This window comes from Barbus barbus (assembly GCF_936440315.1).
Source record: "Barbus barbus genome assembly, chromosome: 21".
Lineage (NCBI taxonomy): Eukaryota > Metazoa > Chordata > Actinopteri > Cypriniformes > Cyprinidae > Barbus > Barbus barbus.
This window is the reverse complement of record NC_136749.1, coordinates 19,725,031-19,740,515: the sequence shown is the minus strand read 5'-3', so window position 1 is coordinate 19,740,515 and position 15,485 is coordinate 19,725,031. Positions and strand designations below refer to the sequence as shown.

The following is a 15,485-nucleotide window of genomic DNA, read 5'->3' as shown; positions in this document are numbered from 1 at the left end:
CAGAAACAGCAGCTGTCAGTAGTGCATAGCAATAGTTTGGCAAATTCCCACCGACGGAGAAGAACACAGGTGTCAGGACTCGGTCATCTGGACTTTGAGTCTCATGGAAATAAACTTTGGAAACACTTCCTTGAACTTATTACCTGATAGACTGATCACTAGCTGCATGCTATAGGCAGATTAATTGCGTCTTGTCAATTGCAACATTTTGAGAGGTCCAGTTACAATGCGTGAACATTTTAAAGCTTTTTCCTTTCTCCGGGGACTCATAACAGATTTACTAAATTGGTTGTGACTGTTTTAAGTATTGATTAATAATTGAAGAATGAAGTTTATTTGTTAAAAAAAGTTATGAGTTAAAGTTATAAGCTGGTTATGAGCTTTGGTCGGTGTCTCCATGTGCTTTATTGCCTCTTAAAAGTGTTGTCAGAGAGACGAGGGGCATAACCTTTTTGTTGCATGAGCCAATGAGTCTTTATTTTAACAGACTATCAAATCTTGTCATTATCACACACTGTTAATAAACAAGAGAATTAAATAATAAAAACTTCCATCTCTCAGAAAAATCCTGAAAAACAGTATCATAATATTGAGCAGAACTTTTCAACATTGATAATAAAAATGACCACCATTTTTTGTGAGCACCAAATCAGGAAATTAGAGTGATTTCTGAAGCATCATGTGAGAATTAAAACTGAAAAGTTTATAAATAATAAATTAAGTTATGAAACCAGAGTTCAAAATTGTAAAAAATAATGGTAACACTTTATTTTGATAGTCCACTTTAGACTTTTATTCTACTAACAGTAAGTAGCTTTGCAACTACATGTCAACTAGCAGTCATTAGAGCATTAGACGGTCTGCTTAATATCTTCTACCACTTTATTTTGATGGGTCCACAATATACAACATGCTGACTATAAGAAACCTTGCAAGTATATGTATATGTCAACTATATGTATATGTCAACTATATGTATAAGTATATGTCAACTTACTCTACTAACCCTAAACCTACCCTAATGAGAGTTAGTAGACATGTAGTTGCAAATTAATGAGAATTAGTTGACATGCATGTAGTCGACATATAGTTACAAAGTTACTTATAGTTAGTAGAATGTCTAAAGTGGACTATCGAAATAAAGTGTAACCAAAATAATTTATTGCGAAAAAAAATATATGAGTGAGTGAGTGAAGTGACATTCAGCCAAGTATGGTGACCCATACTCGGAATTCGTGCTCTGCATTTAACCCATCCAACGTGCACACACACAGCAGTGAACACACACACACCGTGAACACACACCCGGAGCAGTGGGCAGCCATTTTATGCTGCAGCGCCCGGGGAGCAGTTGGGGGTTCGGTGCCTTGCTCAAGGGCACCTCAGTCGTGGTATTGAGGGTGGAGAGAGCGCTGGACATTCACTTCCCCCACCTACAATTCCTGCCGGCCGGAGACTCGAACCCGCAACCTTTGGATTACAAGTCCGACTCTCTAACCATTAGGCCACGACTTCCCCAAAATATGTAAGAAATATAATCATCTACAATCCCCAAACTCTTAAAAGGTAGTTTAAGTCAAGGCAGAATGTGAGCTATTACTGTAGGGGAAAAACAGGTAATGAAAACTGTCACTTCATGTAATGTCTAAATGACACTTCATGTAATGTCACTCCATTTCACCAGGAGAAGGAATTTTGGGTGGGATAAAAAAAAAAAAAAATCACTGTGATTTTAATTAAAATAATGTGATTTTTTTCCAAACAAAACCTCAAAGATTGGAGTGGCACATCCTGTGTTTAATACTCCAGAGAGTAAACAGAGATACAACATATCAGGTAGATATTACAGGAACCAGGACACAATCTGAGCCGTTCAATTAACTAAACACCAGCGCTGCCATCCAGTGCATGGGGACAAAATAAACTGAATGGTTTAAAATAGGACTGTTCATTATAATTTGATTTTGTTAGAACAAAACTTTTGAGCTCTTTTGAGAAGATCTTACTTTGTAACATGTTAATTGGTGCAAAATTTTAAATAGATAATTTTAAGCTGCACTTACATGTGGTATCAAGCTAAAAAACGTATAAACAAAATAGCAGAAACATTGACTCCTACTTTCTGAAAAAGTGAAAAAGAAAGTTACCAACTACTTTCACATTCTTTGTAGAATAATAATAATATTGTTACATGACACAAACATTTACCATCATCAATGGATACTTAATCCATCAGAATGGATGAAAAACAAGGCAGACTAACTTTTAATGACAATCCATACACCTTATCATAAAGGTTGTATTACCTTAAAGACACCAGTACAGAGAGAGTAATTCTCCACAAATGTGTGCCCAAAGTAGTGATATGGGTCCAACATTCAATAGTTTTTTTTTTAAATGGATGGATTCAGTTATGAGTATGTGTGGGAGATTAATTTGAATCCCAAGGTCATTGATGAGCAAAGAACCACTATTAAAATACAAACCTCCTTTCCAATTGTAAATAAAGAACATAATTGAAACAATACTGACCTGGTCAGAATGAATCTATATGGTCGCACTGTTTATCATCAGATTACAAAAGAATCACTTTTCAACATATGTAATAAAATAAATGATAACATCAGAATTATCATAATTATGGAAATATTTGTAGCTATTTTCACTTTTAATAAAATACAGACTGATGTCCTTGGGTTCATCATGCATTACACTTCTGTGTTGCGTTTTAAAAAGCAAAATACCTTGAATGGCAGTTGATGGCTATTACAGTGCATGTTGGGAAATGTTTTTTTTTTGTAAACATACCAACTCTCCGGTTATCAGCATGATCATCTCGTCACATTCGTTTCACTCAGACTTCTCTCTAACCACATCCTCTTTCTCTCCTTCACCTCGTTCCCTTCTCTCTCTCTTTTTACCTCCTTTCATCACTTGTCCTCCTACTATACAAACAACAGCGATGATGTGAATTATGAAGTATATGGAGCTCCAGTAGTAGATGGTGTCGCTAGCCTTCAGGAGAACAAAACCCATGCACATGCAGTCGTAAGCCCTCATCTTGAGGAACCAGTGGATCCAGTCGAAGATTTTCTGGCCCGTCGGCCCTAGACGGGCTCTGACTGATGCCTCCATGGCCAATTCTGCTGCGATACACAGTGGGATAGTGAGAAAAGAGAGGTAGTAACCAGCATGGAGGCCATGCCAATAAGCACTGATTAACATAGTCCATCCAGCCCTGCCATAATAAGTAGAGAGCGAAAAACAAAGAGAAAGTTAAAGATTAGTGATGGTCAATAACACCACAATGCAACTGTAAGGTCATATGTACATGTTTGTACCTGAGAGCATATGCTCTGAAAGGAGCATTGGGGTAGATGTAGTGGTGAAGCCACCACTGCACCGTCATATTCCAGTAGCGCATGCCATGTCGAACCTTTACGCAGAAATCTGTGTTATAACAGTCAATGTTCTGGATCGTTTTAAAGTCATACTCCACAGCTGTGTCTGGATCAGGACTGAAACAAAAATAACATTTCATTAACATTATCAACCGCATGATCAAACTTCAAGTGAGCTTCTAATTTTCTGTAGATAGTCTAGCTAAACTTCTAGTCTTGTAGATCCACACTTAAGAAATACGGCCTTTTTTTTATTGTGATTACCATTTACACTAGGGGTGCACAATATATTGGTACCATATTAGTTAATGCTGATATTAAGAGATTAATTTTAGTTTATCTGTACTGTTTGATTTAATTGTGCATGCTCATTTCCCTTGCTTTTACAGATTTAGATTACCAATAATAATAATAATAATAATAATTCATTACATTTATACAGTGCTTTTCTGGGTCCTCAAAACACTTTACATAGAAGGGGGGGAATCTCCTCAACCACCACCAATGTGCAGCATCCACCTGGATGATGCGACGGCAGCCATATTGCACCAGAACCCCACCACACACCAGCTTATTGGTGGAGAGGAGACAGAGTGATGAAGCCAATCAGTGTATGGGGATGATTAGGAGGCCATGATGGTCAGAGGCCAATGGGGAAATTTGGCCAGGATGCTGAGGTAACACCCCTACACTTTTTCGAAGGACATCCTGGGATTTTTAATGACCACAGAGAGTCAGGACCTCGGTTTAACGTCTCATCCGAAGGACGGTGCTTTTTACAGTATAGTGTCCGCGTCACTACACTGGGGCGTTAGGACCCACACAGACCACAGGCTGAGCACACCCTGCTGGTCTCACTAACACCTCTTCCAACAGCAACCTAGTTTTTCCCAGGAGGTCTCCCATCCAGGTACTGACCAGGCTCAACCCTGCTTAGCTTCAGTGGGCAACCGGTCTTGGGCTGCAGTGTGATATGGCTGCTGGATGCCAACTAAATGTTAATCTTACACACATTCAACTTATTCAAAATCAAGACTTTTTCTAACTGAAATGAAAATGGTCATGCCATTCATTAAAAGACTGATTTTGGTTTTCAGTATTTTTAAAAGGTGACATATCATGAAAAGTGTGATAAACGGGTCCATCTACCAACCCAGAAAATGTGAAAAAGAACAATACAGTAAAATTTTTTGCCAAGCCTTTGTTTGCAAGCTTGTGAAAAATGAGCCGCACAGATTTCGCTCCACCCGTGACGTAGAAAGAGGATCTTATTATACTATTACCCGCCCTTAACCTGCCGGTTTCGGTTCTGTATTTGGCTGCACTGATGAGCAAAGAACACAGAGTAGTGGATTTATTGATGCATTTACAATATATTACGCTGCTGCCACACAGATCTAATATTACTAATACATATAATACTTTTTATTTATTAAGTATGATATTTAATTTAGAGTAAATTAAAACTATTTAACAAATACATATATTTATAACCAGCAAAACTGTTTGCAACTATGATAATATGTTTTGAGCTTCAGACATTTGAATGATGTCTGAAGGATCATGTGACGCTGAAGCCTGGAGTAATGTTTTAAATGTTATTAATACTTTATTTTTGAACAAACAAATGCAGCTTTGGTGATCTTAAAAGTTATTTCCAAATCATTTACAAAATTCCTGGTACTGCAATTAAGTGATACTTTTGTGCATGTATTTCTCCTATACTCTTTTACAAATAATTATATTTGTCTTGACAAGTGTGGTTTAAAACTACACAACTGTGACCCTGCTGTCGTCTGACACTGTGTTTTATTAGAACCTGCTTCAAGTCTGTTACTGTAAAGGTAAATTTATCTTGGATAACCGAAGTTCAATTGTATTCTTTCAAAAGATCATAACTGTTATTTCCTGGTATAAATATATCTGTAGGTGGACTTTAATGTTATCAGATTTACAAGTTACAGTCAAATTGTAAAAGCACATTACAACTCTATCTATAAAGTTAAACACCCTACCTATATTTCACCGTTGGCCCTCCACCAGGTTTGGATAGAGCCCCCTGGGGGTAACAGCCTAGACCTGCACTAATGCAGCCAGCCTCTGCCCCACACCAAGCAGAGTAGAAACGCATCCGGAATACAAAGAAAATTGCCACCATGTAGAAAAACCTGAAATATAATACCACTATTACTCTCAATATGATAACAAAATGTGATAATGTATCATTTAATTTTACCATCTCCTTTGGCATTTAATTTTTAGACTCTGTTTGGAATGGTATTACAATCCAGAAAAAGGAACCTGTAAAAATAGCTGTGGTCCAGGAAGTCATCAGCACGGACATAGGACAAGGGAAAGACGGTGTTGACGGCTATGAATAGAGCTCCATAAACAGGCACCATCTTCAGCCTCTGCAAGCAGGGCTCTTTACCCGGCAATGACAGAGGATTGGACTGCTGCAACCAGTCTGCATACGTCTGATAACGGAAGAAGGGACCTGCAGAACACCGACAAGAGTGGGTGGGAGAAAGAATGGAAAATGAAGGAACGTGAGAAGACAATGGTAAGAGTTATCAATGAAGACATGAAGCAGATTGGCAAAGATAGGATGGAACATAGGTATGGAAACAAATGGAAAATTGGAATAAAAAATGAACCACAGTTTGGGAGGACAGATCATGGCAAAAGAAGAGAAATAATAAACAATCAGTTATAAAAAGAAATTGGACTCACACATAATTGAACTAGTAGCAGAGAGAAACAAAGAGAGAGACATGTTAGCATACATGCAAAACAAACAGTACAGAACATTTGAATAGACTCAAAAGCATTCCCACATATTCAAATAAACATAAAAAAATCATGCTAAATACCTGTCATTATGCCCACATAGCAGTAGCTGTATGATATAACGTCATAAAGTGAAGGCTCATGGGAAAGTCCTCCCACCACTGGGGATTTGGTGAAGGTGCTCACTTCCTTTTTCTTCTCCAAGTGATAACTTTGAATCTCATTGGCTAAACTGACCATCTGCGCATTCAAAACCAAGCTCATTCAATACATATCAAGAGTTTAAAACATGGAAAATGTGTCTAATTTTGTTGGCTTGTACCTTCAAAGTTAAAAGAAGTTGAATAGCATTGGCAAAAGGTGTTGGTTGAGGAAGGCCAAACCAGGTGACCAGACGGAAAAAGAGGAGGTACAGAAACGTCCAACCCAAAGACAGAGCAGGGGCACTTCTAAATAAAAATTTTTTAAAATAAATAAATAAATAGAAACAAGACAAAAGTCAAACAGGGGAATCATGCCAAATCCAATGTAAAAAGCCCTGACAGCTACATTTCATACTAACCGCCAGTTCATCTTTACAATCAGCCATGTTCCTAACACTGTGCATAGAGAGTGTACAGTGTGGATCCCACAGGTTGCTATTGAGATGATCAAACCTAACAGCAATGCTGCCCCCTGCTTGACTGGAGGACCTGGGAAATGATACACAGGAAAATGATCAAGGGCTGCTATTTTAAAGTCACGATTCTGAATACTTCTCTATTGTGACACATCAGAAAATAAATGGATTATCAAAAAATAAAATAAATAAAATAATAATTAGGGTGGGAACTTGGTTCCATACATCAGTTTCTTGACTGGATTTTGAGACATGGGCATTACACTTAACAATATAGGAAGATGAATGTGAGCTTGCTTCAGGATGGTGGTTAGTTTGGGGTGGTGTTTAAGTGGAATAAATGATTGGAGAAGTCCTGTATACATCACTGGAAGATCCAGTTATGACATTTTGATTAAAAATTACAAGGTTTTTTTTTAATCAAACATATACATGGATGAATCATTTGCAAGATAATTTAGAACATGCATTTAAAACGGATAGGGTGAATTTTCATTTCATGCTGACTTTAATTGTGCTTTATATAAGGGTGAATACAGGGAAACTTAAGCTTAATCATCCTTGTCATTATTATTTCACTACTCCAATCAGCATTTAATATTCATACAGTAATGAGGCATCACTGGTACATTGGGATAGGCAATAAATTCATTATAATTTTGTATATTTATTTGACCAACATATCAACCATACATTTTGACCCATTAACTCGAATAATAATAAATAATTTCCAGTAAAAACTGTCATCTACAGGGTTTTTAGGTGGGGTCTATGCGTGTTTGAATTTAGATTTCAAGATGTAGTATTTATTTAATATTCTGTACGTTTTGTCACAAAACAACATCATGTGATAGGCTGAGGTATTCTAAAAAAAAAAAAAAAGTAAAACAATGTCAATGTCAAATTAAGCAGCTTCACCTGTATTCACCCTATTTTTCACACATTAATATGAAGAATAACATGGTCAGACTTACTTAGGTAGCGGAAGAGGAATCCTACAGGTATTGATGCAGCAAGGATTCCTAGGTAGACTAATTCATCTGGTGACATCTTTCCGTTTACACCAATAACAAAGTATAACAACTGTCTCACTTGTTTAATACAGGGGTTGTCAACTCTGGTCCCCGAGGTCCACTTTCCAGCAGAGTTTAGCGCCAACCTTGATCAAAGGTCGAGGGCAAGAGTTGAGAACCTCTGGTTTAAGAGATCACATTTCATTATCAACCAAACATTCAAATTGTATGTGGCTTGGGTTAAAGGAAGAGTTCATCCCAAAATGAAAAGCTGCCCTAATTTATTCAACCTTCAGTTGAGTTTCTTTCTTCTGTTTAATACAGAAGATATTTTGAAGAATGTGGGTAACCAAACGGTTGCTGGTCCCCACTGACTTCCACAGTAAGGAAGAAAAAACCTCACGGGTGAACTATCCCTTTATTCTTTTTGGAAAACTGCCCACATCAGTCAGCCCATCTTTGACTATCTTTGACATTGCTAAAAATTAAACAATGAGATGTTGAGGTAATGCTTATATATTATATATGTTTATCATAAATATGACATTTGAATAGTCAGTTTTTTTAGATGCATCTAATAGACTGGCCTTGCAGATGGATAATGGATAATATATGCCACCTATAATTCTGAAATAACCAGAGCAATACTTACAGCAGTTATATATGGGGATGTGCTATCAAGACGATTTATTCTTAAGGATATTAAAACATCCTGCAGACCCTTTAACCGCCCGCACTGGCGTGTCTCCTCACCACTTCCTACTACCGCATATGTTCATGGATCGCTTATGAGTTGCCAGATATTCATAACAAACGCTACCGTGTATTATGAAATTGTAAACAAAACAAAAAAAGAGGAAAGAGGAGACAAATGATAATTTTTTTGTGTATACAATAAAAATTTATTCAAAACACCTTCATGGTCTTGTAAAAAATAGTTTTATAAAAGTCTTATCATTTAGCATAATTGCTCGTGCAATGTGAGAGTTATTTATTTTACATTTTTGGACCGTAAAAGACATTTGAAGACCAGAAATACTGCAGGTTTTATGAGGTTTATAATAATAAACGTAATTTATTTTGCCATTTTCAGGAAGATAACGGTTAAATTATTATGCGTTTAAAAAAACAGTCGCCGTCTGAATAACTGGCAACCCCTTCAACAGACGGGAACTTTCACTGTGCCTGCTAGGGGCGGACCACTGATTGATACAGGAGCTCAAGCGTTTCAGTCTCTCCTGAAATATTTGGAACTTGTCGCAAAAGTTTATCAGTAACAAACCATAGTGCAGACAAACCTGCCTGGCAATTAATTTTTAATCACAATTTAAGTCAAATTTCTTCAAAACTCTACATGCGGCTCACCCCAACCATAGAGGGCAGTATGCTTAAATTGACTTCGTTTACTTCAGAATAGTGATGGGAGAAATAAGCTTTTTTTTAAGCGTTCGAAATGTCACACGCTGGTGACGCCTGCAGGTCAGAACAGAGTAACTGCTACTAGTGATGGGCGCTTTTGAAGCAGTGCTTCCTGCTTCCTCAAGCTTTGGCCGTTTCTCAAATGGAAGGCTACATCCTCCGGAGGTCGCATTTGTAGGCTGCATACATAGGGTTGCCAACTTCAGAAAATGAAAATACGTGACGATATGGGGCGTGTGTGTGTGTGTGTGTATATATATATATATATATATATATATATATATATATATATATATATATATATACACACATACATATACATTAGTATATATGAAAATGCGTATTTTTCAATTAAAGACCGCTTATATATTTAATATGGGCTGCTTTTGATAGTTGAATCTGAATCAGAATTAGCTTTATTGCCAGCCAGGTATGTTTCCACATACGAGGAATTTGTTTTAGTGACAGTAGCTCCACAGTGCGACAGAATGACAGCAAGAGGACTGGACTCAGATAGTAAAAAAATAAAAATAAAATAATATACAAAAATGGACAATGTGCCAAATAGCACAAACACAATATACAAAATAGACAATTCAGTATGTACAGGTATGTTAGGTGCAAATTTGAAATGTAATAAGTATGTGTGTAAAATAAAAATAAAAAGTATGATCGTGTTGTGTGTTTCATGTTTATTGTTAAGAGTTCAAGTGTTCATGAGATGGATTGCCTGAGGGAAGAAACTGTTCCTGTGTCTGGTCGTTCTGGTGCTCAGAGCCTTGTAGCGTCGACCAGACGGTAACAGTTCAAAGAGGGAGTGTGCTGGATGTGAGGGGTCCAGAGTGATTTTACCAGCCCTTTTGCTCACTCTGGATGAGTACAGTTCTTGGAGAGTGGGAAGGGTTGTACCAATGATTCGCTCAGCAGTCCGGACTACCCTCTGTAGTCTTCTGAGGTCAGATTTGGTAGCTGAGCTGAACCAGACAGTTATTGAAGTGCGTGGGGGAAGAGCAGGGAGGGTTCTTCTGAAGTCCACGGTCATCTCCACAGTTTTGAGCGTGTTGAGCTCCAGGTTGTTAAGACTGCACCAGACAGCCAGCTCCTTAACCTCTTGTCTGTAAACAGACTTGTCACCATCCTGAATGAGGCCGATCAGTGTGGTGTCATCTGCAAACTTCTGGAGCTTGACAGAGGGGTCTTTAGAGGTGCAGTCGTTGGTGTAGTAGAGGGAGAAGAGTAGTGGGGAGAGAACACAGCCCTGAGGAGCTCCAGTGTTGATGGTGCAGGTGCTGGATGAGAATTTTCCCTGCCTCACTAGCAGCTGCCTGTCTGTAGTCGTTAAATCCTGTAATCTTGGGTTTCTTTGGGATGGGGATTATGATGGAGCGTTTGAAGCATGAGGGGACTTCACACAGCTCCAGTGATCTGTTGAAGATCTGTGTGAAGATGGGGGCCAGCTGGTCAGCACAGGATTTCAGACAGGCTGGTGTCACACTGTCTGGGCCTGGTGCCTTCCTTCTCTTGTTCTTTTTGAAAACCTGCAGTTCAGGTGTGGGGGAGAGGGGGGTTGCAGGAGGTGTGAATGGTGTTTTTTCAAACCTGCAATAGAACTCATTAAGATCGTCTACCAGTTGTTGATTCTCCATAGTGCTGGGGGATGTTGTTCTGTGTCTGTGATCAGATCAGCGAGTTTCTGTAAAGTTGTGCTCATGTGTGCTTGCGGTGGAATGTAGATTTTCTGTTGATATGATTTCAAACAAAGCAGTTATTGAATTTGTCCTCAACAATCAAAATCCCTTCTGCTGAAATAGAATTGTTAGGCCTATATATAGAAACAGGATTAAAGGTTTGCTCTCCTTTCAATAGAGTTTTTATACCACTAGGAATGGCATTAAATACAATGTTATATTCCTTTAAGGAAGCCCCAAAATCAAATTTCCTGGAAAATTCTGAAAAGGAATATAGCTGACCATTGTCATCTATCAACTGATTTTTGCCCTCGGAATTGGGCTACTTTAAAAAATGTTGTCGCTAGTTGAAGCGAACAACGTGATATTTAGCCCCCTCGAAATGCCATTTGGTTGGTTTTGTTTTGTTTTTTTTATTCAAAGAACAATAACATACAATATTTTATCAAGAAATAACATCAAAAAGAAAATGAAAATAAAAAGGACTGAAAAATAAATGACAACAAATAGGAGTTGCCAGGGGAGGTAAATATAAAAGTTTTAAACAAAGACACAAGATATACATAGGCCCAATGTACATACACATACGCATATATCAAAATCAACTGTCTTCATCAATCAAAAGTCTCAACTGAAAATATCTTGCTCTGACATATCTTAAAAGGTCAGTGTCATTGTTCTGTGTCACCTTAATGTTTTCTTCCAAGGCATTTTTGTAAAATTGCTTAAATATTTTAATTTAAGGCCTAGTCCTGGCTTAAGCGAAGACCCGTTTGTGAAACCGGGCCTAAGTATTTGAATTGATACATTTTTGAACTTTACACCATATTGTAACTGAATATGTACAGTGCCAAAATAAGTGAAAGTGCAAGTGCAGTTTCCTCATATTCGCTGCTGAAAATACAATTTACATTTGCTCTTTTTGTTTTTATTTTTGTAAATTATTTGCTGGATAAAATCTACGAATGAGCTTTTTTTTTATCTTATTTATTTAATCTTATTTCTAAGATAATATTTCTACGGTAACAACCACACTTTTCTCCAGCAAATAAATTTTCCATTTAATAAAGAGGTCCAATGAGACAAAACAAAGTACAGTAACAATTTCTCTTTGGAAAAGAGTACGAAATAGCTCTATTATTCCTCTTGGGATTTAATGAAACACAAAGTTTACCAATATAAGATTTAGTAACATGAAGAGAAGCTGAATCAGGAGAATGGTCTTTATTAATACCTCTGCATAACACGTGAGTACCTGAAGAGATTGAACCAATAACAGTTGAGTAATTGTTATTTTACAATAAAAAAGGAATTCATCATAAGAAAAGAGTGTTCCTTCTTTGTTGTATAACTGACTAACCAATTTAATATTGTTGTGAAACCAGTTCTTAAAAAAAGAGATTTGTGTTTGTGTTTTGTTAACTGCTTGAAAATTAGTATTTTCATCATGGGTGTGTTGCATTGTAGAGCAAAATTATTGTCAAGTTATGTTTATCACAGACCATATTTTGTCCATTATTTGTAAAAACCCATAATAAAAACCCATAGGAAAATCTTGAGGGAACCAGTGGAGAATTACAACTAAAACACTCTATTCTAAGGGAAAGCAAGAACTGAAATCTATTCTAAACCTATTATAAATCTATTATTATATCACTTATATGTTATTGTCTTGTTGTACTCACTATTTTATTATCACTTTACTACAGTTTGTACTATACTTTTTAAATATCACATAACACTTTTTGTCACGGTTTGGTTCCTGTTTGCCCATATCTGGTTTTGTTCCGGTTCTTCTCATTAGTTCATTATTAGTCTATCATCGTTCATTCGTTTCACCTGTCTTGTATTGATCATCTAGTTTCCTCATTAGTTTGTGTTCTTTATAAGCCTTGAGTTCAGTAGTCGTCTTCGTTGTGTCTTAAAGTTATGTTTCTGCTGTTTATTCTGTTGTTGAATACGTTTGCACGATTAAAGAACCTGATTATTCTGAATCCCTCGTCTTCCTGCCTTCTACATCAGCATTGCGTAACACTTTTACTATGTTTACTATATTTATTATCAGTGCATAATGTTTTACCACTGTAACTTGTAATGGATCCATAAAGAATTATCAGTTATATTTCTTATTGTTTGTTGTGGAGTTGATCTGTATCCATAGAGTGCTATGAAAATATAGAAAGCAGACTACCAGTGTGTCAATTTTTGATTTGTATTTACTTATTATATTTCATTTTATCAATGATGGCCGATTATTAGTACTTAAAGATGTATTTGTATTCCGTATTTCAAAGGGAATGATGTGTTCTGACCTGAAGCACAAGACAAACTAAAATGTTGGGCTTAATTTCATTTGATGTACATTAGATTATTTTACATGTATCACAGTTATACTAAATTAATATTAGAATTGTTACCAGAACAAAATTAGCCAAATCAACAAGCGCGTGAGCTGTCACAATTTTTAACGTAAATTAATCATTTTCCAAGCATAACTAAATAAATGGAGACAGTTATTTTTAATTCCATGTACGAACCACTGAAATCGACTGATAAATGTAAACGTCATCGTGTTTTTATCCAGAAAAAAATTAGAAATTTTGGCAGGACACAAAACACAGGTAGCAGAAAACGGGTCTCCTTGGGTGGGCCTTACCCAATCAGAAAAGTTTTCTCTTTTCGCCCAGTCTGAGTTGTAGGTTGTAAATCGTTTTTTCTTTGACACTGGTGGTTCATCCGATTTTGTTGTGTTATCCTCCTTGTCCGTCTCTCCCCCCATTTCACAAAACTGAGTTAATAGAACGTTTCAAAAAAGCTAGCTAGTAACTGAAGAACTCACACTGTTTCATCCTGGATGTGTGCGTGGATGGATGCGCGCGCGCGCGACCGACCGACAGCACAGGCAGTTGCTAGGCGATAAGTTGAGCTTCCAATCAAATAAAAGTAAACATTTACATTTACATTTATTCATTTAGCTGACGCTTTTATCCAAAGCGACTTACAATTGCTATATATGTCAGAGGTCGCACGCCTCTGGAGCAACTAGGGGTTAAGTGTAGGGTGACCACCCGTCCCGCATTTTGCGGGACAGTCCCGAAATTGGGAGCTTTGTACCGCTTCCTGCAAGAGGTAAGGTGGGTCCCGCATTTCAATTATGTATTCTGTATGTTTTTTTTTTTTCATCCCAGAAAATGAAATACCAAAATAAGAAATACATTAAAAACTGACTGGCATTTAAAACCCCATTTGCGCAGTCGTCATGTTCTAGCTAAGAAAATAACCAACCCACACAGTCGTAGACAGGGAGTTTTCCGCAGATGACGACTGCGTGGACGGCACAAAGGATGTGCGGACCTCATCAAGGGCTCGAGCACCACCGACGGAAATGGTGGAGCGCACACGGAAAAACACGATATTCTCCTTTCATTGAAAAAAAAAAAAAAAACGGTTGCAGCTTTCAGACACGAATTTCTTCTCATTTTAATAGTTCATTTGAGGCGGTTTCTATGGCGTTATTTTAATGAAAAGTGTCCAGAGCGCATTCTTGTAATGCGAGAATGCAACAAATGTCTCTGTTTGCAGGATTCTCTTCACTCTCACACAAAAGAGATGCGCGCTCTCTCTCGATCAGACATTAGGGCTACATGTGCAAGCTCAAAACTTATACTCTCTCCTGGATTTAATGTTGCCAGAAGCGCAACTTGGAATGTGGGCAATGGGCATCCATCGGCAGAAACATAAATCGGCACACAAGACAACGGATGTAATGTAAATCAGTATTTAAATAACATAACAGTAGTAAATGTATCTGTCTCACACGTGTCCCGCATTGTCCCGCAAAATCACATCTACTGTCCCGCAACAGATCTATTGCCAGGTGGTCACCCTAGTTAAGTGTCTTGCTCAGGGACACATTGGTGTCTCACAGTGGATTCGAACCCGGGTCTCTTACACCAAAGGCATGTGTCTTATCCACTGCGCCATCACCATCCCACGCCCCCCCCCCCCCCCATTGTAACGCCTGGCATTGTAAATCCACTGTTTGTTTACCCGTTTTTACCCGTTTACGGACACAGGATTGGATGTACACGACCATGAAGAAAAAACGGTTTAATTTGAAATCAGGAAATTCGACTTTAGAAGTACATTTTCACAAAAAAACGGGACAATTCGTGTCCCGGGAAAGAATATAAATTTTCCGGGACTGTCGCTCAAAAAAGAGAACAATTCCTGGAAAACCGGGACGGGTGGCAACCCTACTGATGACAGAGAATAGTGTACTCACTTTGCGTCCGTCGGATGCTCTCCAAAATGGTGCTATGCTGACACAGAGAGACGAATTGTTGAATAAATGTTGTTATTTTTATTTTCTTTGTGTACAAAAAGTATTCACGTCGCTTCATAAAATTCAGATTGAACCATTGATGGCAGATGGAGTATTCTGACTATGTTTTTTATACTTTTCTGTGCCTTGACAGTGTAATTTACTTGGCAGTCAATGACAGTCACAAGCCTCCCGCTTTTCATCCAAAATATCTCAAATTGTGTTACAAAG

General features: G+C 37.6%; 1 protein-coding gene across 3 annotated transcripts; it reads right to left on the bottom strand.

Moving 5' to 3' along the window:
* Window positions 1-456: 456 nt before the first annotated feature.
* mboat7 (membrane bound O-acyltransferase domain containing 7) lies at window positions 457-8,613 on the bottom strand. Of its 3 annotated transcripts, none has more exons than XM_079445970.1 (9): window positions 8,476-8,613; window positions 7,785-7,969; window positions 6,754-6,883; window positions 6,514-6,640; window positions 6,275-6,431; window positions 5,703-5,898; window positions 5,417-5,569; window positions 3,342-3,518; window positions 457-3,238 (listed from the first exon to the last, which is right to left on the bottom strand). In XM_079445970.1, exons 2-9 carry the CDS (start codon window positions 7,858-7,860, stop codon window positions 2,851-2,853), a joined length of 1,404 nt encoding a protein of 467 aa, XP_079302096.1. In that variant the 5' UTR covers window positions 7,861-7,969; window positions 8,476-8,613; the 3' UTR covers window positions 457-2,850. The 3 variants fall into 3 exon arrangements, with proteins under 3 accessions (XP_079302096.1, XP_079302097.1, XP_079302098.1); XM_079445971.1 differs by having other exon boundaries at window positions 458-3,238; window positions 7,785-8,004; XM_079445972.1 differs by having other exon boundaries at window positions 1,778-3,238; window positions 7,785-7,860; window positions 8,476-8,594.
* Between the last annotated feature and the right edge of the window lie 6,872 nt (window positions 8,614-15,485).

Coding starts and splice junctions, on each gene's coding strand:
- mboat7 (XM_079445970.1), bottom strand. CDS start 7,860: ATGTCACCAGATGAATTAGTCTACCTAGGAATCCTTGCTGCATCAATA. Junction 6,641..6,753: donor ATTGTAAAGATGAACTGGCG/GTTAGTATGAAA, acceptor ATTTTTATTTAG/AAGTGCCCCTGCTCTGTCTT. Junction 5,899..6,274: donor CTATGTGGGCATAATGACAG/GTATTTAGCATG, acceptor GGTGTTCTGCAG/GTCCCTTCTTCCGTTATCAG.